At 56.1% G+C, this 27,539-nt stretch overlaps 1 protein-coding gene across 3 annotated transcripts; it reads left to right on the top strand.

Moving 5' to 3' along the window:
• Nucleotides 1-7,345: 7,345 nt before the first annotated feature.
• LOC142008206 (zinc finger protein 783-like) lies at nucleotides 7,346-26,565 on the top strand. Of its 3 annotated transcripts, none has more exons than XM_074985330.1 (8): nucleotides 7,346-7,457; nucleotides 7,948-8,074; nucleotides 11,014-11,171; nucleotides 18,429-18,549; nucleotides 18,978-19,073; nucleotides 19,353-19,707; nucleotides 24,407-24,987; nucleotides 25,837-26,565. In XM_074985330.1, exons 1-8 carry the CDS (start codon nucleotides 7,434-7,436, stop codon nucleotides 26,082-26,084), a joined length of 1,710 nt encoding a protein of 569 aa, XP_074841431.1. In that variant the 5' UTR covers nucleotides 7,346-7,433; the 3' UTR covers nucleotides 26,085-26,565. The 3 variants fall into 3 exon arrangements, with proteins under 3 accessions (XP_074841431.1, XP_074841430.1, XP_074841432.1); XM_074985329.1 differs by having other exon boundaries at nucleotides 19,350-19,707; XM_074985331.1 differs by lacking the exons at nucleotides 24,407-24,987; nucleotides 25,837-26,565 and having other exon boundaries at nucleotides 19,350-21,244.
• Nucleotides 26,566-27,539: the final 974 nt, after the last annotated feature.

The raw sequence follows: 27,539 nt of genomic DNA, 5'->3' as shown, positions 1-27,539 counted from the left end.
ATGGGGTTCAGGGGTCCCCAAGCTCTGCACCCGTCTGCAGGCAGGAGTGACTCTCACTCACCAGGAGAACAGCGGGTTTATTAGCCGACAGGACACAGCGTCGTACAGAAGAGTCAGTACAGCCGGCAGAGACAGCCAGTCCAGTTCACGTGGGGGAGAGGAGGCCCCGAGGGGCCCCAGATCCGGGGCCTGGTCCCCTCCTTTGTCTCTACCTCTCCCAGCCCAGACTCACTGCTTCCAACTCCCAGTTCCAATTCAAACCCCTCAGGCTCCACCTCCCCCTTTGTCTGCAGCCCAGAGGTGTCACCTGGGCGCCAGGCTGCCCCCAGCAGGAGCCCCACACCCTCTGTGAGCCCCTCACATATATGCACGTATCCCCAACTCCATCACAACTATAAACAAATGGAATGTTGGGCTGTCCTCTGGCACAATAGCCTACCTGGTCAGGTGGCAAGCCAAGGCCTGGCGGGAAGAAGAAAGGACTTTGTCCCTACTCAAGAGACAACTATGAAGTGGACCTAACAGCATCCATCTTGGACTCGATCTTGCTTCTTTGTTGTGGTCTCTATTCCAAGGATCCGTGTTCCAGCATGCTGGCTTCAGCCTGCCTGATCTCCAGTTCTCCAGTGAGCAAAGGTATGTGACCTGAAATTGTGCCCCAAATGGGGTGGACTTTCAGAGGCTTCTAAGAATCAGCATAGAACGTCACTGGCTGCAGCAATGGCTGTAACTGACGTGTGTCGGGTGTCGCTTTACCAGGTCTTCTCTCGCACTGTATTTTCTTTCTTTGTAAATAAACCTTTAGATGTTTAGATCGGAAGGACTGGCACAGTGTGTTGTTCTGGGAAAGGTCCAAGTGTATATTGGCTGCGGACTGTGGCTGGACCCTTTGGGGCCAGGAAAACTCTGGGTGGATTTGGTGAAATAGGTTTAATAACCACTCACCTGAGTGTGGGGTTGTTGGGCTCGGCTGGGAAGCAGCTGGGAAGCAGCTGGGCAGTCTGTGGGTTTGTTCATATGGCTTCTAGTTGGCCAGTGGGGCTGGCAGAGGGGCTGTTGTGGCTGATTGGATTTGCCTTAGTGAGAAGGAAACCCCAGCCTAGGGCTGTAAGTGGCCCAGATTTAAGCAGATACCTTGGATTGATTTCTTCAGCTGTGCCCTGAAACCCCATCATCTTACATTCACAGAACAAAAACAGTCCCGTAGCACTTTAAAGACTAACAAAATAATTGATTAGGTGATGAGCTTTCGTGGGGCAGACCCACTTCTTCAGGTTATTTAGTGGGGGTTGATCCTGCTTGAAGCAGGGGGCTGATCTCGATGGCCTCCTGAGGTCCCTTCCAGCTCTGGGAATCTACGATTCTCTGAGTCTGGGTGCATTTTTGGCATTGGGTTGCAGTGGCATTTCAGAGGTTCAATCCTGGCAGGGGCTGGATTGCAAGAGGAGACCAAGGAAAGGGTATTTCACAGACACCAGGATCTGACTGGGGGGGTGGTTGGTGGATGAGGGACGCTCTGACACAGGAATTCCTGTGCCTGGCCCTGTCATGTCCTTGGTTTAACACCATCAGTGTGCAAGACACCAGGGCACTGGCCTCGACTAGGGGAGGGGAGACCCACTTGGAGTCATCAGCCCAGGATACTGCCTGGAGCATCATCCTGCATGACCCTCTTTTCCCAGCAGGACACCCCCCTGCTAGCTCAGGCGATGGGAAGGTCAGTGTGCTCAGACACAGGGGAAAATCAATGGATGTGATTTATCTGGACTTTTGATACTGTCTCCCACAACATTCTTGTCGGCAAGTTAAAGGAATGTGGATTGGATAAATGGACGGTAAGATGGATAGAAAGCTGGCTAGAAGGTCGGGCCCAGCGGGTAGTGATCAACGGCTCAATCTCGGGATGGTGGTCGGTGTCTAGTGGAGTGCCCCAAGGTTCAGTTCTGGGTCCTGTTCTGTTCAACATATTTATCAACGACCTGGATGAGGGGCTGGATTGCACCCTCAGCAAGTTTGCGGACGACACTAAGCTAGGGGGAGAGGTAGATACACTGGAGGGTAGGGACAGGGTCCAGACTGACTTAGACAAATTGGAAGACTGGGCTGCAAGAAATCTGATGAGGTTCAATAAGGACAAGTGCAGAGTCCTGCACTTGGGCTGGAAGAATCCCAAGCATTGTTACAGGCTGGGGTCCGACTGGCTCGGTAGCAGTTTTGCAGAAAAGGACCTGGGAGCTGTAGTAGACGAGAAGCTGGACATGAGTCAACAGTGTGCCGTTGTAGCCAAGAAAGCTAATGGTATATCAGGTTGCATCAAGAGGAGCGTTGCCAGTAGATCCAGAGAAGTGATTATTCCTCTTTATTCAGCTTTGGAGAGGCCACATCTGGAGTACTGTGTCCAGTTCTGGGCCCCCAATTAGAGGAGGGATGTGGATACACTGGACAGGGTCCAGCAGAGGGCGACCAAAATAATTAGGGGGCTGGAGCATATGACTTAGAATCCTAGAATCATAGAACACTAGGACTGGAAGGGACCTCGAGAGGCCATCGAGTCCAGCCCCCTGCCCCAATGGCAGGACCAAGTACTGTGTAAACCATCCCTGACAGACATCTCTCTAACCTGTTCTTAAATATCTCCAGTGATGGAGATTCCACAACCTCCCCAGGCAATTTATTCCACTGTTTGACCACCCTGACAGTTAGGGACTTTTTCCTAATGTCCAACCTAAACCTCCCTTGCTGCAGTTTAAGCCCGTTGCCTCTTGTTCTATCCTCGGAGGCCAAGAAGAACAAGTTCTCTCCTTCCTCCTTGTGACTCTCTTTTAGATACCTGAAAACCGCTACCATGTCGCCCCTCAATCTTCTCTTTTCCAAACTAAACAAGCCCAGTTCTTTCTGCCTTTTTTCATAGGTCACATTCTCTAGACCTTTAATCATTCTTGCCGCTCTCTTCTGGACCCTCTCTAGTTTCTCCACATCTTTTTTGAACTGCGGTGCCCAGAACTGGACACAATACTCCAGCTGAGGCCTAACCAGCGCAGAGCAGAGCGGGAGAATGACTTCTCGTGTCTTGTTCACAACACACCTGTTAATGCATCCCAGAATCATGTTTGTTATTTTTTTGCAACAGCATCACACTGTTGACTCATATTTAGCTTGTGGTCCACTATAACCCCTAGATCCCTTTCTGCTGTAGTCGTTCCTAGACAGTCTCTCCCCATTCTGTATGCGTGAAACTGATTGTTCCTTCCCAAGTGGAGCACTTTGCATTTGTCCTTATTAAACTTCATCCTGTTTACCTCAGACCATTTCTCCAATTTATCCAGATCATTTTGAATTCTGACCCTATCCTCCAAAGCAGTTGCAACCCCTCCCAGCTCGGTATCATCTGCAAACTTAATAAGCGAACTTTCTATGCCAATATCTAAATCATTGATGAAGACATTGAACAGAACCGGTCCTAACACAGACCCCTGCGGAACCCCACTTGTCATATGCTGGATGACTTATGAAGAAAGGTTGAGGGAATTGGGACTGTTTAGTCTGCAGAAGAGAAGACTGAGGGGGGACTTGATAACAGCCTTTAACTTACTGAAGGGAGGCTGCAAAGAGGCTGGAGAGAGGCTGTTCACAGTGGCAGAACACGGAGCAATGGTCTCAAGTTGTGGCTGGGAAGGTCCAGGTTGAACATTAGGGAAAACTTTTTCCCTAGGAGGGTAGTGAAGCATTGGAATGTTCTACCCAGGGACGTAGTGGAGTCTCCATCCCTGGAAGTGTTTAAGTCTCGCCTCGACAAAGCCCTGACGGGACTGATCTGATGGGTTTGGTCCTGCTTACAGCAGGGGGTTGGGACTTGATGGTTGTTCTATGATTCTGTGACCTCAGGTAAGATCCTTTTCTGCTCTGGTTTATTATCAAGGAAAGTTTTATCCGCTTCACTGCAGTGAGAACATGAACAACCCTGTAGCAATAAAAAGGAATTGCAGTGGGTGTGCAGCTGCAGAACACAGTGAGGCGTTCGGGAGATAAGAGGTTATCAACATCCAGCACCGTGACCTCAGATTAGCCTGCAATAAGGTGCCAGCCAGGTGGGGGCAGAGAGCGGGGACATCATCCCACCAGGACGGAGCAGCTGTTCATTTCACAACTGGTTGACATGATGGAAAACCCAGCTGAGACAGACACCCAGAGGAAATCACAGGCAGCCAGCATACACTGCGCTGCAGTGAGGTTTTGCACACAGTGTAGCTAACCGGTGGAACTCACTGCCAGAAGATTTCGAGGCAAGGTGGGAGTTGGAGCATTTGGAGCCCATTTCACATGGATCCAGTGACTGTGCCAAGGTCCAGTGGTGGTGGGGCAACAGCACTGCCAGGTCCCTGGCAAGGTGCAGTGGGGGCCTGATTCCACACTCCCAGGACGGGTGGGGGTTTGGGGGCAGGGGCAGGGCTGTGACAGTTGGCCCTTAGAGCTGCCTGGAGCATGCGGCATTTCAGTGGCGATTAAAGGGCCTGGGGTCCGTTCACCACAACTGTCGCAGTAGGGGCAGCAATGGCCAGGACCCCCAGGCCCCTCTGAATGGCCGTGCCCTTGGCCAGGTGCTTCTCGCTGTTGGCCGCCCGCCCAGTGTGAATGAGGGCCGAGGTGAAGACCGCCAGTAGTGCTGGGAAGCCGCGCCTTGGATGGATGCTGGAGCCTATTTCAGGCTGTGGGCTGGCAGGACCGAGCTCACTGTGGCAAGGAACGAGTGTGGGGCACGGGCCGACTGCAGCCGCTCTGGTTGCGATGGTTTCAGGAACTGATGCAGGGGTGTCCCATACTTCCACCTGGCCGGGGCTGGCTGGTGTTTTCCTCTTAACCCAAGCAGCTCAAACACCGGCACCAGCCAAATGCCCCCGCACCCCTGTGCGCCGCACAGGGCCTGGGCTGGGTTAGCAGGAGCCTGGGACAACACAGTCACAAGCCCCCCATATATGAAAATCTTAATGGAATGCCATTATTTGTGCTTTACTGTCTGTTCCTGCAGATCGTTACTCGTGATGCGCAATCAGATGACACATCCGTTAATTTTAAAAGGGGAAGGACAGGATGGCAGAGAAAGTATGGTTCAGGAAATGCTCCAACCATATAGCATGGACCTAAGGAACAGGCAAGATCTGTGCTAGCGACAACACCCAAGAAAGGAAGTGCGCTGGAGTGCAAGAACTACAGAACGATTGCCCTAACGAGTCATCTAGGCAAGGTGCTGATGATGATACTGATGGAGAGACTGAGATCACAGACAGAAGAACACACAACAGACGAGCAAGCAGGGTTCAGAAAAGACAGAAGTACCATACAGCAGATATTGGTGCTAAGACTGATAGCGGAGAAAGCTCGACAAAAGAACAAGAACGTATGCACTTGCCTCATTGATTTTCAAAAGGCATTGGACAGTATAGATCGGAAAGTGACTTGGGCGGTGTTGGAGTCATGGGAGTGGATAGCAGACTGAGACGGTTGTCGAAGGACATCAGTGACAATGCGGAGGCAGCGGTGAGAACATGCGGGGAGTTGGGAAGTTGGTTTACAGCGAGTAGAGGTATGAGACAAGAGATCCCATATTGCCAAGTATCTTCATCACGTATCAAGACAGAGTGATGGAGAAGATCAAGGAAGAGGTAGAAGGGGTATCTGTGCCCGGGATGAGAGTTAACCACTTGAGGTTCGCGGATGATACAGTTATCATTGAGGAAGATGAGCAGACACTAGCGAAAAAGGTGCGGGTGTTAAACGAAGAACGGAAGCGGTACGGACTGATCGTGAACATCGATCAAACAAAAACAATGGTATTTGGAGATAAGGAGATAGGAAGGAAGATCAGTGTGGAGGGTATTGAACTAGAAATGTAGAGAAGTTCATGTATCTGGGGAGCAACATAACGTATGATCTAGACTGTAAGAAGGAAACAGCGACTAGAATAGCGAAAGTGAGAGCGAGTTTGAAGGCGAGGGATAAGACCTGGAAAAGCAAAGCAATTAGCTTAGGAGCTAGAAGGGCATCTTGCAAGCATGTGTATTCAGCAGCATGTTGTATGGATGTGAGACGTGGGTGACAACAAAAGACTCAAAGAGAAGGATATTGATGTTTGAGAGGAGCTGCTACAGAAAGATCCAGAGAATAGGATGAGTGCAGACGGTAGCCAATGAGGAATTACATGAGAAGATACAGTCGAAAGAGAACCTGCTGCAGAAGGTTATACAATAGAAGTTACAGCTATTTGGGCATATTTATAGAATGAACAATGAACGAAAACTCAAGACCGTGGTATTCAGCATCATGGCAGTTCGCATAGGAGAGGCCGACCCCACAGGGAATGGGAAGATGATATAGTAGATTGGTCTGGAGCTGGTCTACAGACACTAAGCCGCTCTGCACTGGACAGGGAAAGATGGAAGGAAATAGCGAGGGAGGCACCAGACATCAACGAGCGCTGAGCCCACGGTGGTTGATCGTGATGATGAAGGACAGGACGTGCTCCGACGGCCATATCCCAACAAACCAGAGCACCGGGGGTTAGGGCCGTGGTTCCCAGTTTTGTCTGGCCCTGGAACCCTGCTAAATACAACTCAGTTTTGAGGAACCCCTAAGAACAGTCTTACATATGGCGCTGAAAAAGCAGACCCCAACTCAGCAAAGAGAATAATAAACCCACATTAAACCAGGCCATGAGCTCAACATTTCCTTTAATTGCTCGCATTTAAAAACAAGTCACATTTAATGTGTACAACAAATAAATCTCAAAGACCCCCCTGCGTTCAACTGCTCGTTCTCCAGGCGCAGGGCTGCGGGTTTCTTCTTTTCCCGGCAAATTCTGTCTCTGTGTGGGGTACCGCGGGGCAGGCGGATTCGCCTAGCCGGGGGGGGGTGGGGGGGCTGTGGATTCCCTACTCCGCTTGTGTGGGTGTGCAACTGGAGGGCCCACTTTTGCACACCGGTGTGCTGGCGATGGGGAACGACCGGGGGGTGGCACGTGTCGAGGTGGCTGAGCAGCTGGGAGCTAAGCCGCCCCCAGGGCGAGCGCGGGATTTGGGCTGGCACGGACCAGGCGCCCGGCGTGGGCGCGGCGCTGGGTCGCCCCCGCGGCCGCGGGCACTGCCCGGGGAGGGACACGGCCGTGGCCAAGGCGCACGACGAGGGCTTGGATAACACGCCCCGGCGCAGACGCCTGAATTCCTGGCTGGGGGCGCCGCGAAGGCAGCGCCCGGCGGCGGCGGCGGCGGAGGGGGCCCGGGCCGGGCGGACTACAGCTCCCGACATGCCACCGAGCCGGCGGGGCGCACCGCCCCTTTCCGCGGCGCGGCGCCGCGCTCCCCGGCCGCTGTGCACCGGCCCTGCCCCAGCCCCAGCCCCGGCCCCGGCTCGCCGCGCAGCGCCGGGCGCACCCCGGGGCCATGGCCGCGGGGCCCAGCGCACGGGTAGGGCCGGGCCGGGCCTTGCGCAGGGCTCAGCTTGCGCCCCGGGGTGTGGCGAGTCCCCCGCCCCCGCCGCCGCCAGCGCTGCCCCCGGCCCAGGGGTGACCCCCGTGCGCTCGGCCCCGAGGGAGCCCCGTCCTCTGGGGGGACGAACAACCCCGGGGGCCCCAGCGGTACCTCTGCCCGGCTCTCCCCGTGGGTGGGGTACGAGCCCCGTCCGCCCTAGGGAACACCAGCTCTGCTCTGCTCTGCCCTGACCCCGGGGTGGGAGTGGGAGTGGGCTGGGGGCAGGGGACGGGGCCCGGCTCGGAATTGGCCCCAGGGCAAGGGGGCTGCTCCCGGCCCCGGGCGGGCAGAGAACTGGGGACGGGGCCTTTCCTCTGGACTGGATCTTGGGGCCCCGGCCAGCGACCGCTAACGGACCCGGTACGTGTTCTCAGTCCCTGAGCGTGCAGAGCCGGGTGGGGCTGAGCCGGGCTGTGTGTGGTTGCAGGTACCGGTGGCGTTCGAGGAAGTGGCGGTCTATTTCTCACCGGCGGAGTGGGCGGAATTGGCGGAGTGGCAGCAGGAGCTGTACTGGGAGGTGATGAAGGAGAACTACGCTCTGGTGGCCTCGCTGGGTAAAGAGATGCCCTTTCTTTGCAGCAGCACATGTGAAAATCCTAGTCTGGCCTCCTCATCCTGGAGCCCAGTGGAGTCCTGGTGCCCCCGGGACCTCCACTGCTGAGTTCATGGTTCTAAGAAATACTGAAAGGGAGAACAGCAAAGTACAGACAGTGGATTTCAGGAGAGCAAATGTTGGTAAACTCAGAGAGCTGGTAGGTAAGGTCCCAGGGGAAGAAAGATTAAAGGAAAAACAACTGAAGAGAGTTGGCAGTGTTTCAAAGGGACATTGTCAAGGCTCCAAAAGTGAGCTATACTGCTGCATAGGAAAGCTAGAAAGTATGGTGAAAGACCGCCTTGGCTTAGCCAGGAGACCTTGCATGATCTCCAAATCAAAAAGGAACCCTATAAAAAGGGGAAATTAGGATCTATTTGGAATGGAGATCCATCAACTACAAAAGATACATGTGTGCAGGGGCAAGATTAGAAAGGCCAAGGCACAGAACACACTCAAACTAGCCAGAGGCATAAAGGGTAACGAGAAGTCATTCTAGAAATATATTAGGAGCAAGAGGAAGACCAAGGACAGAGTAGGCCCATTGCTCAGTGTGGAGGGAGAAACAATACCAGGAAACCTGGAAATGGCAGAGGTGCTTAATGACTGCTTTATTTGAGACTTCACCAAGAGGGCTGGTGCAGAAATGGCTAACATAATCCATGCTAGTGGGAAGGGCGTAGGTTTAGGATAAAATACAAAAAGAACAAATTAAAAATTACTTAGAAAACTTAGATGATTGCAAGTCACCAGGGCCTGATGAAATGCATCCTAGAATAGTTAAGGAGCTGATAGAGGAGGTTTCTGAGCCTTTAGCTGTCATCTTTGAAAAGTCCTGGAAGTCAGGAGAGATTCCAGAAGGCTGGAAAAGGGCAAACATAGTGCCCATCTATACAAAGGAAAATGGAGCAAGCCAGGAAACTACAGACCAGTCAGTTTAACTTCTGTGCCAGGAAAGATAATGGAGCAGGTAATTAAGGAATTCATCTGCAAACATCTGGAAGAAAATAAGGTGATGGGGAACAGCCAGCATGGATGTGTAAAGAACAAATCATGCCAGACCAATGTGATGGCATTTTTGACAGGATAACAAGTTTTGTGGATAAGGGAGAGGTGGTGGATGTGGTATTCCTAGACTTAGTAAGACATTTGACATGGTCTCACTTGATTTTCTTATCAATAAGCGAGGCAAATGCAACTTAGATGGGGCCACTCTAAGGTGGGTGCGTAACTGGCTGGATGAACGTTCTGAGAGAATAGTTCTTAATGGTTCACGGTCACGCTGGAAGGGCATAACAAGTGGGGTTCTTCAGGGGTCTGTTTTGGGGCTGGTTCTAGTCAATCTCTTCATCAACAATTTAGATATTGGCATAGACAGTACACTTATTAAGTTTGCAGATGATCCCACGCTGGGAGGGGTTGCAAGTACTTTGGAGGATAGGGTCATAATTCAAAATGATCTGAACAAGCTGGAGAAATGGTCTGAGGTAAATAGGATGAAGCACAGTAAGGACAAATGCAAAGTGCTCCACTCAGGAAGAAACAATCAGCTTCATACATACAGAATGGGAAGTGACTGTCTAGGAAGGAGCACTGTGGAGAGGAATCTAAGAGTCGTAGTGGACCACAAGCTAAATATGAGTCAACAGTGTGATGCTGTTGCAAAAACAGCAAACGTGATTCTGGGATGCATTAACAGGTGTGTTGTGAGCAAGACACGAGAAATCATTCTGCTCTACTCTGGGCTCATTAAGCCTCAATTGGAGTATTGTGTCCAGTTCTGGGCACCACATCTCAAGAAGGATGTGGAGAAATTGGAGAAGGTCCAGAGAAGAGCAACAAGAATGCTGAAAGGTCTAGAGAACATGAGCTATGAGGGAAGAGTGAAAGAACTGGGCTTGTTTAGTGTGGAAAAGAGAAGACTGAGAGGGGATGTGATGGTTGTTTTCAAGTACCTCGAAGAGGGTTACAAGGAGGAGGGAGAAAACTTGTTCTCCTGGGACTCTGAGGACAGGAGAAGCAGCAATGGGCTTAAACTGCACAAGGGAGGTTTAGGTTGGACATTAGGAAAAAGTTCTTACCTGTCAGGGTGGTCAAACACTGGAAGAAGTTACCTGGGGAGGGTGTGGAACCTGCATCTCTGGACATATTTAAAAGCAGGTTAGACAGACACCTAGCGGGGATGATCTAGAAGATGGTACTTGGTCCTGCCGAGAGGGCAGGGAGCTGGACTCGACCTCCCGAGGTCCCTTCCATTTCCAGTGGTCTATGATTTGTGCACTGGTGTGGAGGCGACGTGGGACACATCACGTCCATAGCTGCGCACATATCGGAGCTCATGTGGCAGGTTGGGCGGAGTGGTTCAGAGCAGGGGGGACTCACGGCTGCCTCGGAGAGAGGGGGGTGAGGGCTTGTTGTGTGATTGGATTTTGGGAAAAACCTGCAAAACGTCCTGGCAACCACTGTTCTGTGTTTGCACCAGCTCTTGTGTCTGTGTCTGTGGAAAGCTGGTGAGTGACTGATGCTGTTTGTGCTCTCATAGGCCTGTGTCTTCTCTGTATCTCAAGTTCTGAGTGTTGGCTCTGGGCTTGCGTTTGCTTGTGGGGGACTGTGAGAGGAAGGGTGGGCAGCTGTTGTGCATGGGAGTCAGTGCTTAGCTGACAAACCTGTCGTCTGTATCTCTCCGCATGTGGGGGGCTGGGCTGGAAACATTCGGAGCAGCAGACAGGCCGTGGCCGATTACCCAAATGGGACATGGACAGGTGACCTGCCCACGTGACGGGCTCCATCTCGGACGTGCTGCCACCCAGCCAGAGCAATGGGATTCTCTCCCCGTGGGCAGGGGACAAAGAGGGCCCTGGGAGCTTCTCCAGCTTTGTCGCCATTTCCTGCTCCCCGCAGGCTCCGATGACATCCGGTTGGGCAGTTGGATTGGGGCAACTCGCCAAGCCAAGCCAGGTATCCGGGCTGGTCGAATTGTCGGGGCTGCTGCAGGCCCCAGGGTCCCCCTGCACCAGGACAAGGCGGGCGAGAGACAGAGCTGTGTACGACCAGCACAGGTAAGGAGTGTGACACAAAGCAGGGGAGGGCAGGTGGGATAGGTGTGCGAGATACCAAGCTGTGCACGACTGGTGCGTGTAAGGAATGTGACACGAGGGCAGGGGAGGGCAGGTGGGATAGGTGTGCGAGATACCAAGCTGTGCACGACTGGTGCGTGTAAGGAACGTGACACAAGGGTGGGGGAGGACAGGTGGGATAGGTGTGCGAGATACCAAGCTGTGCATGACTGGTGTGTGTAAGGAACGTGACACAAGGGTGGGGGACGACAGGTGGGATAGGTGTGCGAGATACCAAGCTGTGCACGACTGGTGTGTGTAAGGAACGTGACACAAGGGTGGGGGAGGACAGGTGGGATAGGTGTGCGAGATACCAAGCTGTGCATGACTGGTGTGTGTAAGGAACGTGACACAAGGGTGGGGGAGGACAGGTGGGATAGGTGTGCGAGATACCAAGCTGTGCACGACTGGTGCGTGTAAGGAATGTGACACAAGGGCGGGGGAGGGCAGGTGGGATAGGTGTGCGAGATACCAAGCTGTGCATGACTGGTGTGTGTAAGGAACGTGACACGAGGGTGGGGGAGGGCAGGTGGGATAGGTGTGCGAGATACCAAGCTGTGTACGACTGGCGCGTGTAAGGAATGTGACACGAGGGCGGGGGAGGGCAGGTGGGATAGGTGTGCGAGATACCAAGCTGTGCACGACTGGTGCGTGTAAGGAATGTGACACAAGGGCAGGGGAGGGCGGGTGGGATAGGTGTGCGAGATACCAAGCTGTGCACGACTGGTGCGTGTAAGGAATGTGACACGAGGGCAGGGGAGGGCTGGTGGGATAGGTGTGCGAGATACCAAGCTGTGCACGACTGGTGCGTGTAAGGAATGTGACACGAGGGCAGGGGAGGGCCGGTGGGATAGATGTGCGAGATACCAAGCTGTGCACGACTGGTGCGTGTAAGGAATGTGACACGAGGGCGGGGGAGGGCCGGTGGGATAGGTGTGTGAGATACCAAGCTGTGCATGACTGGTGCGTGTAAGGAACGTGACACAAGGGTGGGGGAGGACAGGTGGGATAGGTGTGCAAGATACCAAGCTGTGTACGACTGGCGTGTGCGAGGAACATGACGTGAGGGCGGGGGAGGGTAGGTGTGATAGGCGGGTGAGATACAAAGCTGTGCACGACCAGTGTGACAAAGGTGACATAAGGAGATAAGAATGGCTGTTATTGGGTCAGACCAAAGGCCCATCCAGCCCAGCATCCCGTCTGCCAACGCTGGCCGGTGCCAGGTGCCCCAGAGGGGGTGGACCAAAGACAATGATCAAGTGACTTGTCTCCTGCCATCCATCTCCAGCCTCTGACATTCAGGGGCCAGGGACACCATTCCTACCCTGGGCTAATAGCATTTTATGGACCTAACCTCCGTGAATTTATCTAGCTCTCCTTTGAGCTCTCTTATAGTCCCAGCCTTCACAGCCTCCTCTGGCGAGGAGTTCCACAGGTTGACTATGTGCTGTGTGAAACCTGCTAACCCATTAATTTCATTTGGTGTCCTCTAGTTCTTATATTATGGGAAAAAGTAAATAACTTCTCTTTATTCACCCTCTGCACACCACTCAGTATTTCATAGACCTCTATCATATCCCCCCATTTCATATCTCCTCTCTTCTAAACTGAAGAGTCCCAGTCTCTCTAGCCTCTCCTCGTAGGGGACCCGTTCCAAACCCCTCAGCATTTTAGTTGCTCTTTTCTGAACCTTTTCTAATGCCAAAATATTTTTTTTGAGGTGAGGAGAGCACATCTGCGCGCAGTATTGAAGAAGTGGGCGTACCCTAGTTTTATAAAGGGGCAGTAAAATATTCTTTGTCGTCTTTTCTATCCCTTTTTTAATAATTCCTAACATCCTATTTGCTTTTTTGACTGCCGCTGCACACTGCGTGGATGTTTTAAGAGAACTATCCTCGATAACCCCAAGATCTCTTTCCTGATTAGCTGAGGCAAAATTAGCCCCCAGTACTTGGGGTTATTTTTCCAGTGTGCATTCCTTTACACTTACGCACATGAAATTTCATTTGCCATTTTGTTGCCCAGTCACTCAGTTTGGTGAGATCTTTTTGAAGTTCTTCACAGTCTGCTTTCGTTTTGACTATTCTGAGCAGTTTAGTATCAGCTGCAAACTTTACCACCTCACTACTTACCCCTTTCTCTAGATCATTTATGAGTAAGTTGAATAGGATTGGTCCTAGGACTGACCCTTGGGGAACTCCACTCATTACCCTTCTCCATTCAGAAAATTTACCATTTATTCCTACCCTTTGTTTCCTGCCTTTTAACCAGTTCTCAGTCCATGAAAGGATCTTCCCTCTTATCTCATGGCAACCTAATTTACACAAGAGCCTTTGGTGAGGGACTGTGTCAATGGCTGTTTGGAAATCTAAGTATACTATGTCCACTGGATCCCCCTTGTCTGCATGTTTGTTAATCCCTTCAAAGAATTCCAAGAGATTAGTAAAACATGATTTCTCTTTACAGAAACCATGTTGACGTTTGCCCAACAAATTATGTTCTTCTATGTGCCTGACAATTTTATTCTTTACTATTGTTTCGACTAATTTGCCCGGTACTGATGTTAGATTTACCGGTCTGTAATTGCCAGGGTCGCTTCTAGAGCCCTTTTTAAATATTGGCTTTATGTTGGCTGTCTTCCAGTCCTTGGGTACAGATGCTGATTTAAAGGTCAGGTTACAATAATGGTTAATAATTCCGCAATTTCCCATTTGAGTTCTTTCAGAACCGTTGGGTGAATGCCATCCGGTCCCAGTGATTTGTTACTGTTAAGTTTTACTGTTTGTTCCCAAAGCTCCTCTAATGACACTTAATCCGGGACAGTTCCTCAGATTCATCACATACAAGGGACGGTACAGGTTTGGGAATCTCCCTAACATCCTCAGCCGTGAGGACTGAAGCAAGGAGATCGTTTAATCTCTCTGCAATGGCTTTATCATCCTTGATTGCTCCTTTTGTATCTCAGTTATCTAGGGACCCCACTGGTTGTTCAGCAGGCTTCCTGCTTCTAATGTACTTAAAAAAACACTTTGTTATTACTTTTTGAGTTTTTGCCTAGCTGTTCCTCAAAATCTTTTTTAGCTTTTCTTATTACATTTTTTACCCTTAATTTGACAGTGTTTATGTTCCTTCCTATTTACCTCACTAGGACTGGACTTCCACTTCTTAAAAGATGCCTTTTTATCTCTCATTGCTTCTTGTACATGGTTGTTAAGCCACGGTGACTCTCTTTAGGTCTCTTAGTATGTTTTTTAATTTGGGTTATACATTTAAAGTGGGCCTCTGTTATGGTGTCCTTGAATATTTTCCATGCAGCTTTCAGGGATTTTACTCTAGTTACTCTACCTTTTAATTTCTGTTTAACTAACCTCCTCATTTTTGTGTAATTCCCCTTTTTGAAATTCAGTGCCAGAGTGTTGGACTGCTGCGGTGTTCTTCCCCCCACAGGCATGTTAAATGTTGTTATATTATGGTCACTGTTCCCAAGTGGTCCTGTAATAGTTACCTCCTGGATCAGACCCTGTGCTCCACTCAGTACTAAATCGAGAATTGCCTCTCCCCTGGTGGGTTCCTGTACCAGCTGCTCCAAGAAACAGTCATTTAGGGCATCAAGAAACTTCATCTCTGCGTCTCATCCTGCAGTGACATGTACCCAGTCAATATGGGGATAACTGAAATCCCCTATTATTATTGAGTTTTTTATTTCGATAGCCCCTCTAATCTCCCTTAGCATTTCAAAGTCACTATCACTGTCCTGGTCAGCTGGTCGATAATATATCCCTAGTGCTATATTCTTACTAGAACATGGCTTTTCTATCCATAGTGATTGTGTGGAACATTTTGAGTCATTTAAGATTCTTACTTCATTTGGTTCTACATTCTCTTTCACACACAGTGCCACTCCGCCACCCGCACGACCTCTTCTGTCCTTCCGCTATATTTTATATCCCGGTATGATGGTGTCCCGCTGATTGTCCTCATTCCACCAGGTTTCTGTGATGCCTGGTATGTCAATCTCCTCCTTTGATACGAGGGACTCTAGTTCTCCCTTCTTATTAGTCAGACTTCTGGCATTTGTGTAGCAGCACCATAAAAAATTGCCACCATTTATTTGTCTGCCCTTCCCTGGTGTGTGAGACTCTTTTATGTGTGAGTGTTTCCTGTCTGATCTGCCGCATTCTATGTCATCTCCCCTCCTCTCTTTCTGACTAGGACCTAGCGATGGACTCTCCTCTAAGGGAAGTCGCTGGCCGAGCCACGTGCCCCTCCGCACCAATCAGCTTCCCCCACCTTTTAGTTTAAAAACTGCTCTGTGACCTTTTTAATGGTAAGCGCCAGCAGTCTGGATCCACCTTGGTTTAGGTGGAGCCCGTCCTTCCTGTATAGGCTCCCCCATCCCAAAAGCGTCCCCAGTTCCTAATAAAACTAACCCCTCCTCCCTGCACCATCGTCTCGTCCAGGCATCGGGACTCTGAAGTTCCGCCTGCCTGGCCCTGCGCGTGGAACTGGAAGCATTTCTGAGAATGCCATTGTAGAGGTCCTGGGTTTTAGCCTCTTTTCTAGCAGCCTAAATTTGACCTCCAGGACATCTCTCCTACCCTTCCCTGCGTCATTGGTACCTTCATGTACTACGACCATCGGCTGCTCCCCAGCACTACACATAAGTCTGTCTAGATGCCTTGAGAGATCCGCAACCTTCCCACCAGGCAGGCAAGTCACCGCACGGTTCTTCCAGTCATCACAAACCCAACTCTCTATGTTTCTAATGATTGAATCACCCACTACTAACACCTTCCTCTTCCTAGCAACTGGTGTTCCCTGCCCTGGAGAGGTATCCTCAGTGTGAGAGGATACCCTAACATCCTCTATAAGGAGGGCCGCAACTGGGGGATGATTTCCCTCTGCTCCCATTGACTGCTCCCTTCCCCTGAGCCTGTCGTCCCCCTTAACAGCGCTGAGGCTGTCAGGCTGGCTGGGGGACAGGGCTACAGTGTCTGAAGCCTCATCAACAAATCCGCCCCCCTGAGCTCCTCCTGTTCCTCCAGCCTGGCCTCCAAAGCCCGAACTCGGTCTCTGAGGTCAGGAGCTCCTTGCTCGGGGTGCACACACGCCACCCGCCCACAGGGCAGGTAATCGTACGTGTTACGCTTGACGCAATGAACAGGATAACCCCCCTCTGCTGCGGGCTTCTGCCTGCATTTGCCCCGAAGAATCAATCTGATCATCTGCAGGGCGTTTATTTAACCGTTTGGGATGTGGTTTTATGAAGTTTTGGTCTAACGGTGGTCAGAAGTAACTGGCACCCTCTAAACTCCCCTCCCAGAACTCCCTTCAGTTAGCAAGTGCCCTGCCTGCCAGCAGGGGTGTAAAGCTCTGGCCTTCCTGATCGTCCCTCCTCCTGGCTCTGATTGGCTCCCTCTGGCTCTGGCTACGGCTCGACCCATGAGCAGCGAGTTTTTGATTTCAAATCCTAATTAAGGCTCACAGCTTCCAACTGCCAGGCTGAGCACGCGGCCTTTCAAACCCATAAACACACACAGCTCAGCTCAAAACTCCAAACACACAGACAAACTCCAGCCCTGAACCCCCAAACAAAAATGTGAGAGCTGTGTGTGACGGGTGCGTGTAAGGAGTGTGACACGAGGGCGGGGGAGGCAGGTGGGCTAGGCGTGCGAGGTACTAAGCTGTGTGTGACGGGTGTGTGTAAGGAGTGTGACACGAGGGTGGGGGAAGGCAGGTGGGATAGGCGTGCGAGGTACTAAGCTGTGTGTGACGGGTGCATGTAAGGAGTGTGACACGAGGGTGGGGGAAGGCAGGTGGGATAGGCATGCGAGGTACTAAGCTGTGTGTGATGGGTGCGTGTAAGGAACGTGACACAAAGGCGGGGGAGGGCAGGTGGGCTAGGCGTGCGAGATACTAAGCTGTGTGTGATGGGTGCGTGTAAGGAACGTGACACGAGGGCGGGGGAGGCAGGTGGGCTAGGCGTGCGAGACACTAAGCCGTGTGTGACGGGTGCGTGTAAGGAATGTGACACGAGGGCGGGGGAGGCAGGTGGGCTAGGCGTGCGAGACACTAAGCCGTGTGTGATGGGTGCGTGTAAGGAACGTGACACGAGGGCGGGGGAGGCAGGTGGGCTAGGCGTGGGAGATACTAAGCCGTGTGTGACGGGTGCGTGTAAGGAACATGACACGAGGGCGGGGGAGGCAGGTGGGCTAGGCGTGGGAGATACTAAGCCGTGTGTGACGGGTGCGTGTAAGGAACGTGACACGAGGGCGGGGGAGGCAGGTGGGCTAGGCGTGCGAGACACTAAGCCGTGTGTGATGGGTGCGTGTAAGGAACGTGGCACGAGGGCGGGGGAGGCAGGTGGGCTAGGCGTGCGAGACACTAAGCCGTGTGTGACGGGTGCGTGTAAGGAATGTGACACGAGGGCGGGGGAGGCAGGTGGGCTAGGCGTGCGAGACACTAAGCCGTGTGTGATGGGTGCGTGTAAGGAACGTGGCACGAGGGCGGGGGAGGCAGGTGGGCTAGGCGTGGGAGATACTAAGCCGTGTGTGACGGGTGCGTGTAAGGAACGTGACACGAGGGCGGGGGAGGCAGGTGGGCTAGGCGTGCGAGACACTAAGCCGTGTGTGACGGGTGCGTGTAAGGAACGTGGCACGAGGGCGGGGGAGGCAGGTGGGCTAGGCGTGCGAGACACTAAGCCGTGTGTGACGGGTGCGTGTAAGGAACGTGACACGAGGGCGGGGGAGGCAGGTGGGCTAGGCGTGCGAGACACTAAGCCGTGTGTGACGGGTGCGTGTAAGGAACGTGACACGAGGGCGGGGGAGGCAGGTGGGCTAGGCGTGGGAGATACTAAGCCGTGTGTGACGGGTGCGTGTAAGGAACGTGACACGAGGGCGGGGGAGGCAGGTGGACTAGGCGTGCGAGACACAAGCACGGGGGCAGCTGGGACGGGAGTGGCGGGTGCTCCCGGCAGCACCTCGCTGTTGGCTGGAACGGCAGCAGAGCCAAACCGCAGGCCGGTGTCTCCTGGCACGCGCTCTGCCAGGCGCAGCCCCAGGCAGCGGCTGTTCTGCTGGGCCGGGGCAGCCCACCGGCATGTGCCATCCGTCCGGGAGCCGGGCAGGGGGGAGCAGGGCACGTCCATGCCCGGCGCCGAGGGCCGGCTGTTCACAGCTGCGGCCCTGGCCTGTCGTGCAGGTGGCCTTCGAGGACGTGGCGGTGCGATTCTCCCCGGCGGAGTGGGCGGAGTTGGCGGAGTGGCAGCGGGAGCTGTACTGGGCCGTCATGCGGGAGACCTACGAGCTGCTGGCCTCGCTGGGTGAGGCTGCTCGCCAGGCAGAGCCCTTCCCCGCCCCGCGTCCCCTGAGCGCGCTGGCGGCTGGGGCCGCAGGGGGTCAGGTAGCAGAGAGGCCGTGTCTCCAGTGGGTTTGCCCCGGGCGTTGGCGCTGCTGCACCAGGGGACCTGGCCAGGGAGGGGCCCTAGAGACATGGGCATTGCCGTGGCTGGGCTCCGAGCAGCTCCAGGGGTCCCTGGCTGCGACTCCAGCCCCAGCCCCAGCTGGCCCGGGGCCCCTTAGCTCCCAGAGAGATCCCGGCACAGCTCTGCTCTCCCCGGGAGACCTGGCTGCAGCAGCAGCCCCTGCAGGCGGGAGCCGCCCGGGACCAGGTGCGAGCCGGATGCAGCCTGGCTGGGTTTTCAGTGAACCTCTAACGCCCTCGCGCCTGCGTCTCTCCCACCCCGCACAGGCTCTGCAGACGCCCAGCCAGAGAGCGCCTGGCACACGGAGCGCCTGGCACAGCAGCCCTGGCAGCAGAGAGGGGTTTATGAGGCCCCCAGCCTGGGTGAGCAACGCTGGGGCTCCCGGCTGGGAGGGGCTTGGCTGAGGGTGGGGTGGGCTGTGAGCACCCTGGCCTGCCCCCCACACCTACCCTGCTCTCTGGGGCCTGGGGCTGTCGCCTGGAGCTCCGGGTTTGGCACTGGTCACGTTCCCCCTCCCTGCCCCTTCCTTCGGCACCTCAGAGCCCTGCTGTGTCCTGCCAGGGGCTGTGCCGCCCCGGGGCATCCCAGCCCTCCCCTGCTGCAGCGTCGGCAGTGACCGCCGCGCTCTCTTTCGTCAGCAGGAGCCAGGAGCCGGGCTGGCGACACGCAGAGGTCCCCGGGGGCCCCAAAGCCGCTCAGCGGAGCAGCTGCCGCCCCGGCGCCGCACACGTGTAAGGACTGCGGGCAGAGCTTTGCGGAGCGGGACATGCTGGTCGTGCACGTGCTGAGGACCCACCTGGGGGACCGGCGGCTGCCCTGCAAGGAGTGCGGGAAGAGCCTGTCGGGGCCGGGCCGGCTGGCGGCGCACCAGCGGGCCCACCTGCGGGAGCGCACCTTCACCTGCGTGGCCTGCAAGCGCAGCGTCGTCTACAAGCCGCCCCTGGTGGACTCGGTGCGCCTGGAGCTGGCTGGCGGGAAGCCCTTCAAGTGCACCAGGTGCAGCAACAGGCTGACGTTGATGGTGGACCCGCTGGCGGCGCGCAGGAGGGGCTCCTTCCCCTGCCCCCGCTGCCAGAGGGTCTTCCCCTCTGCCTGCCTCCTGCAGCGCCACCAGCTGCTGCACGGCGGGGAGCCCGCCTTCCCCTGCGCCCAGTGCGGCAAGAGCCCCCCGGGCCGGGGCCGCATGGGCCGGCAGCCTGGCCCTTGCACCGAGTGCACCCTGCCGGAGCACCGCGCACCAGAGCCGCCCTTCCCCTGCGCCCAGTGTGGCCGGCACTTCCCCCGGCCCGGCGCCCTGGCTGCCCACCTGCGGGCCCACAGCCGCCCGCTGCTGCACGCCTGTGCCCAGTGCAGCCAGCGCTTCGGCAGCAAGCGGGCGCTGCTGGCGCACCAGCAGGACCACGCGCCGGCCCGGCCCTGCCGCGAGTGCGGCCAGTCCTTCCACTCCAGGGCGGCCCGGGCTGCCCACCGCCTGGAGCACGAGCGCCAGAAGCCCTTCTGCTGCGCCGAGTGCGGGAAGGGCTTCCGGTGCCCAGGCAGGTACGCACTACACCAGGGGCTGCACGCGCCCGTCGCCTGCCCCCAGTGCGGCCAGCACTTCCCTCTGCCCTCGCAGCTGGAGCGGCACCAGCGCCTCCACCGGGCGTCCCGCAAAGCCGGGCTCAGGGTGGCCATGCCAGGCGCAGAGCTGGGCCCCCAGGCCGGCCCTGCCGCGCCCTCCTTGTGCGACCCTGCCCCAGGCCCCTCGCCAGCCTGCGCCATGGTGTCCCCGCCCACCACATAGGGCAGGTGGGACCACACCCTGACCAGGAGGGCGCCAGGCCTGGCAGTGTGTGGCACGGTGCAGACCTGACTTCCAGGGCAGCTCTCCCGGGGGCTGGCTGTGTGCTGTGTTGGCTGCTGCCTCCTGTTGATTTGGGGCAGGGGTGTCTGATGGTAAGTGCCTCCTTGGCAGTGCGGGGGGAGCGCAGGGGAGGGGTCTGAGCAGCCCCCGTTGCTCTGTCTGTCCATCCCCCGGCACACTGGCTAGCTGGCGCGGGGGCTCTTCCGACGGCAGCACGCTGCCTGCAGCAAGGCTCCGACCAGGCTGGCACGAGAGGCCAGACGGGAGGGAAGTGCCAGTGCCTTGGGGCTCTGGGTCAGACTCCCTGCTCACTGGGCACGGGACAGCAGCAGCTGGTCCCGAATCCCCTGTGCCCCACAGGCCACACAGGGGCACGTGTGCTGCCCCACTTGATACCAGCCGGGGGGAGCAGAGGGCTCCCTTGAGCACTGGGGGAGAGAAAAGCCAGTGGTGGGGTCGTTAAGCAGCGTTAGAGCTGCCGGGGGCTCTCAGCTACCTGCCCACTTGTGCCCACGGAAGCTCCCCCCCAGTGCCGGGCAGCAGCCAGCTAGGGCCAGGTGGGGTGGTTACGGGTGGGCTCTGAAAGTAGGTCTCCCTCCTCTGGCCTGGGCGCAGGGCTCAGCTGTAACTCCAGGAACTCGGACTTCCGAGGCTGTGGCAGGTGTCTAATAAACCCTTGTATGGTGCAGAGCCGGCTGAGTTTCTGCGGGGCGGCGCGGGGCAGGATGGGCCCCTTGCTACGTGGGAGGCCCACCCAGCCGCCCCCAGGGGCCAGGCCTGCTGTGGGGAGTGGCGGTGGGAGCAGCCAGGCCGAGGACACCAGAGGAAAGCTGGAACCCATGGACTGTGCTTGGCCTGCAGGGGAGGGGACAGCAGACAGGATCCCGGGTCTCTGGTTTGAAAGGGGAGGGCAGGAGACGGTTTGCCGCCGCCCGGGAGGACCGAACAAGCAGTGGGCTCGGATTGTGGCCGGGGAGATTCAGCTCAGCCGTCTGGAGACACTCGCTGAGCAGCACTTCACCGCTGGGATAAGTTACCTGGGCAGGGGACTGAGGTTCCTTCCAGTTCTGTGGTGCCACGGCCCTTTGCTTCTTCTGTCTTCACGTGACTTGAGATGCTGGGGCTTTATGTCAAACGCCAGATAGTGTGTGCTGTGCGCCGACGGGGCGAGGGCCAGCGGGGGGCACCGTGTGCCGATGGGGCGAGGGCCAGCGGGGGGCACCGTGTGCTGACGGGGCAAGGGCCAGCGGGGGGGCGCCGTGTGCTAACGGGGCGAGGGCCAGTGGGGGGCACTGTGTGCTGTCCGGGCGAGGGCCAGCGGGGGGGCACCGTGTGCTGACGGGGCGAGGGCCAGCGGGGGGGCTCTGTGTGCTGACGGGGCGAGGGCCAGCGGGGGGGCTCTGTGTGCTGTCAGGGCGAGGGCCAGCGGGGGGGGCACCGTGTGCTGACGGGGCGAGGGCCAGCGGGGGGGCATCATGTGCCGACGGGGCGGGGGCCAGCGGGGGGGGCACCGTGTGCTGACGGGGCGAGGGCCAGCGGGGGGGCATCGTGTGCCGACGGGGCGGGGGCTAGCGGGGGGGCACCGTGTGCTGACGGGGCAGGGGCCAGCAGGGGGGTGGCGTGGGCTGTTGGGGTGAGGGCCAGCAGGGGGCGCCGTGTGCCAACGGGCCAAGGGCCAGTGCGGGGTGAGCTGTGTGTTGATGTGCTGAGGGCCAGCGGGGGGCGCCACATGCTGACGGGGCGAGGGCCAGTGGGGGGCACCATGTGCTGTCTGGGTGAGGGCCAGTTGGGGGGTGCCACATGCTCACAGGGCACGGGCCAGCGGGGGGCGGAGGGGTGAGCCCTATGCTAATGTGCCGAGGGCCAGTGGGGGGAACCGTGTGCCGACGGGGCGAGGGCCTGCAGGGGGGGTGAGCCGTGTGCTGTCGGGCCGAGGGCCAGCGGGGGGTGAGCCATGTGCCGAGAGCCAGCTGGGGGTCAGCCGTGTGCCCATGAGCCAAGGGCCAGCGGGGGGTGCCGTGTGCTGTTGGGGTGAGGGCCAGCGGGGGTGAACCGTGTGCCGACAGGCCGAGGGCCAGCGGGGGGGGGGGGGGTGAGCTGTGTGCTGACGGGGCAGGGGCCAGCGGGGGGTGCTGTGTGCTGTTGGGGTGAGGGCCAGAGAGGGTGAGCCATGTGCCAACGGGACGAGGGCCAGCAGGGGGGAGGGGGGGCCGTGTGCCGACTGGGCGGGGGCCAGCTGGGGGTGAGCCGTGTGCCGACGTGCCGAGGGCCAGCGGGGGTGAGTCATGTGTCGAGGGCCAGCTGGGGGTGAGCCGTGTGCCGACGGGCCGAGGGCCAGCGGGGGGGTGAGCCGTGTGCCGACGTGCCGAGGGCCAGCTGGGGGTGAGCCGTGTGCCGACAGGGCGAGGGCCAGCTGGGGGTGAGCCGTGTGCCGACGGGGCGGGGGCCAGCGGGGGGTGTGGCTCCCACTGCAATCAGAACATTGCCCTGTTGTGTGGCTTGGGACTTGTGCTGGCCGGCGCTATCTGAAGCAGCATCCGTGAGCAAGGCCTGCTCGGGTGCACGTGCTGTGCCCAGCGGCAGGGCTGGGACGGAGGTCTGGCTCCCAAGGGCCTGCCTGGCTCAGGCTGTGGCTGCAGCCCCGGGCACCTGCGGAGTCGCGCAGGCAGGGAGAGGCTCTGCCAGCCAGTGGCTGTGGGGGAGGGAGGCAGAAGTGCCGTGTTTCCTCGCCCGGCCCCGGCTGGGGTGCCGACGCTGTGGGTTGGTTTGCAGATCCATCGCAGAGCACGGTGTTGCCTGGCAGTGGGGCTGGAGCTGGCCCTGGCCCTGGCCCAGCAGCCGTGGAAGCCACTGAAGTCGATCCTGTGGTCCTGGCCAAGGCGGGGAGGTCTGGGCTGTGCATCTTTGTTCCCAGGTGGCCCCCAGCACTGAGCCGGGGGGAGCAGCCCTGAGAGTGATCGGACCAGGGCAGCCCCTCCCCCAGCTGCACAGCCTGGGCGCACAAATCCACCCAGAGCTGCTGGGCCCCAGGTGCAGCCAGCTGCTCCAGTGAGCAGGACTCCCGGCGTCCCCAGCTGCTCTCTGCACCTTTGGCCCAGACCCTCCCCTTGGTCGAGTGGCTGTTTGTCCTGAGGCCACCCACCGCATTGCCCCGCTCCACTCTAAATGGGACTGACCCTGGGCCTGTCATAACGAGCCACAGCAGCCATCTCCACAGCTGGGCCTGGCCCTCGTTGGTCACTAGCTGGTCAGCTGGCTGCTCGGCTTTCCAGTGGTCTGGAGACACCCAGTGACAAGCTGCAGCAGGGGATTTTGGGTAATGGCTCGTGCCAGCTCTGTTCTCGGGCTGGGCTTTTCCAGCTGCCCTTCCGCCTGTGCTCCCGCAAGTCTGTAGCGCTGCTTTTGAGTGTTCATGGGAGCTGGCGCCCGGCCCGGGTTGCTGAGTTGTAGCGCTCAGGTGCACTCAGCGTGAAGGATGGTCCCCACCGTGCACTCACAGGCCAGGTCTACACTGGGAGATGAAGTCAAATTGAAGGGTCTAAGGCTGACTTTGTAAACCATCGGTCTACAACCCACTGCTCAGTGGGTCCACCTTAACGGGGCTGTGAGGTCAACTTCTGTAACGCTGGATTCCCCGGGAGTAACTCCTAAGTTGATTTTACAATGTGCAGACGGCGGCATTATTAAAATCAATTTTATTGGCCTCCAGAACTGTCCCACAATACCGCTCGCTGCGTCCCTTCTGGGCTCTGCTCCACCTCTGCTGCTTCCAGGGGAGCAGGAAGTGGGTGACAGGAAGCAGCAGTCATCAGCCTGGGAATTTTGATTCACTTTCCTTTCCTCTCTGGCCAGCGTGGCGAGCAGACCTCAGGAGCACACCTCTGCAGCACACCTGGTAGCCAGGAGTTCCCAGGAGCGCAAAAGAGCCCCAGCATGGAGCCATCAGGAAATCCTGGACCTCATCGCAGTGTGGGGGGAAGAACCTATTTTCCTTCAGCTCCAAGCCAGGAAAAGAAATGCCGATATTTATGCGGCGATATCACAAGGCATGAGTCGGAGGGGGCACGCCAGGGACACACAGCAGTGCCGCGTTAAAATCAAGGAGCTGAGGCAAAACTACCAGAAGTGCAAACAAGCGAACGGTCAGGCTGGGGCCCCTCCCCAGAGATGCCGATACTATGATGAGCTTCACACTCTGCTGGGGACAGAGGCAACCGCTTCCCTCCGAAGCCACCACGGCTCTGCATTAAAGCGTGCGTCTCGGGAGGGTGACGAAGCGCATCCTGATGTGGAAGAGGCGGACAACAGTGGGGTCCAGGCAAGTGCAGAAGCAGAGCCTGTAAGCCGGGAGCCCTCTCTCAACTTGGAGCTTGTCCCGTTATCCCAGGAGGCGGCTTTGAAGGCAAACCGGGATGCTGGAGAGGGCCCTTCCGGTGAGTTCGCTTTGTTTCTACTGGTAACACTGTGGTGCAGTTGTGTGTGGGCAGGTCTGTGCCCGTTTCCCTTAGACCAGCTTGTTAGCGTTTCTGGGGCTGGAGCACAGATCCTGGTCAGATGTCTCGCTGAAGGTCTTAGAAAGGTGCTCTTGGATTCTCCTCGCAAGATTTTTGGGGAGACCTGACTTGTTCCTGCTTCCACAGTAGGACACCTGGCTGCCGCGCCAACCCACCAGTGAGTCATCTGGATTCATGACCCCACAGAGCATTCCTGCAGATTTCCCAAACCTGTACCTGGGCAGAACGAGCAACCTTCCCTTATCCCCTTTCCTACTTGGAGGAGGCTGAGGGCTCGTTTTGCAGCCTAGAATGCATGGGGAGGTTGAGAGTCACTAATGCCTGTGATCCACCCAGCGCAGAACAAAACTTATGCAGCCTGACTGGCTTTTAAATCATGGCGTGGCTTTAAAATCCAGGCGCTGCAGCTGCTTTAAGAAGGCCTCACTGCAGCCATCCACTCCCCCTGGGCTGGTATCTGCTCGGACATGCTGCCTCCCACCCCCTGGGCTTGTGGGTGATCAGAACCATGGCACAGTTTTTCCCCGTGAACCGAAGATAGCTTACCGTGGTGTTGAAGGTAAACCTGAGCTGCAGAAGAGCTTAAATTGTTCTGCTTGGAATCAGGCATTCTTCAGCTGTAAGAGTCACCTGAGTGACTTGGTAGTTGCAGTATGTTCTTCCATTGAGACAGCCAGCCACTCATTGTCAGCGTGCTCATTGTTCTGAGTAAAGACAAAAATGTTCCTCTTGTCAATGCCATTAATATTTCTACATTTATTTTTCCAGGAAGCGACCTTGCAAGACGAGGTAGCGGCCCCAGTCCCACCTGTACAAGGTTGCCCCAAATGCAGAGGAGGAAGAAGTCCCGGCATGAAATATGGGAGAGTTACGTTGACATAACAAAGGAAAATGGAAAGTTGAGTGACAGAAGGAAAAATATGGTGGACCGTCAAGCACAAATGAATTCTTCACTCCTGTCAATAATGAACAGGCAGCTTGAGTTATTTGAAGCACTCATTGAGAAATTCAAATAACTGAGCCCACATCCAATACGTGCCCCATTACATGCTATCCTATCCAGAAACATTACCTGCCCCATTTCGGGGCCATGTATTCCCTGGCCGCGCAGGTACCACTGTGACATGCCACCCTTACCCTATTCATTCTCCTCCCCGGACAGGGCTCATTGTCCCCTGGCCACTCCAGGCACCAGCATTTTAGATCTCTCTCAACCTAGTCAGTCCATTCCCTTGCTTGGGGCTCTGCATCCCCCATCCAATCTATGGCCCCCCTTTCCATACCGCCTCCCTCCAGACATTTCGCCCCCTCCTCTCATCAGGGACCCAGCATGTCAGGGGAACGTCATGGAGAGCCCTGCTCTATAGCCTACAAAATCACCCCCCAGCAGTTGGCTAACACACGACAAACCACGATCTTTATTATTATTATGTTTTCCTTATGCCAACAACTCTGCCATTAGTGCCCCCTAAATAAAAACATTGTAGTTTGGGAAAAGTTTTGTTTATTATTTAACATGCTTTGGGGTTGGGTGGCTGGTGATGGTGGTCATGCAGCTGGAGGGGAGTTTCACAAAGGGCAAGGAAATAGCATGAGTGGAAGGAGATGCCAGTTAACGCCTTTCGTGCTCATTCACAGGCTTGGTTTTCAAGGCATCCCTGATTTTCACTGCTTCTTTCTGGGATTTCCTATTTTCCCTTGGGGGGTCGGTTGCTGATAATTTCTTGCAAGGAGCTCTGCTTCTGACCTCCGTGCAGGCATGAAAATTTCTCCCCTCAACTGGCAAAGGTTATCAAAAATACAGCAGGCCCCAATGACAAGGGTAGTGTTTTCTTCATTGAGGTCTAAGTGGGTCAAAAGGCACCTTAACTTGGCTTTTAAATGGACAAAGGTACTTTCTACAACCATTCTGCACCTGCTCGGCCTGTAGTTAAAGACCTCCTTGCTGTAGTCCAGGGAGCCCATGTAGGGCTTCATGAGCCCAGGGAACATGGAATAAGCAGGGTCACCAAGAATCACTATGGGCATTTCCACACCATCATTGTTAATTTTCTGGTCTGGGGAGAAAGTTCCACTTTGGAGCTTTCTAAACAGACCAGAATTCCTAAAGATTCACACATCATGCACCCTTTCTGACCGCCCCATGTTGATGTCGCTGAAATGACCTTTGTGATCCACCAAAGTCTGCAGCACCATAGGGAAGTACCCCTTGCTGTTATTGTACTCTGAGGCCTGGTTCTCCGGTGCCAGGATGGGGATGTGCATTCCATATATGGCCCCACCAGTTAGGGAACCCCAGGGCAGCAAATCCGTCCAGTATGTCCAGCACATTCCTCAGTCACTGTTCTGTAGGAGAAGCTTATTGGTCACCTTGGCTACCTGCATGGTGACAGCCCCTGCTGTAGATTTGCCCGCTCCAAACTGATTTCCCACTGACTGGTAGTTGTCTGGCATTACAAGCTTCCACAGAG

This window comes from Carettochelys insculpta, chromosome 2 (assembly GCF_033958435.1).
Source record: "Carettochelys insculpta isolate YL-2023 chromosome 2, ASM3395843v1, whole genome shotgun sequence".
NCBI classification, from domain to species: domain Eukaryota; kingdom Metazoa; phylum Chordata; order Testudines; family Carettochelyidae; genus Carettochelys; species Carettochelys insculpta.
The sequence above is the reverse complement of the archived record's forward strand: the minus strand, read 5'-3'. Positions and strand labels throughout refer to the sequence as shown.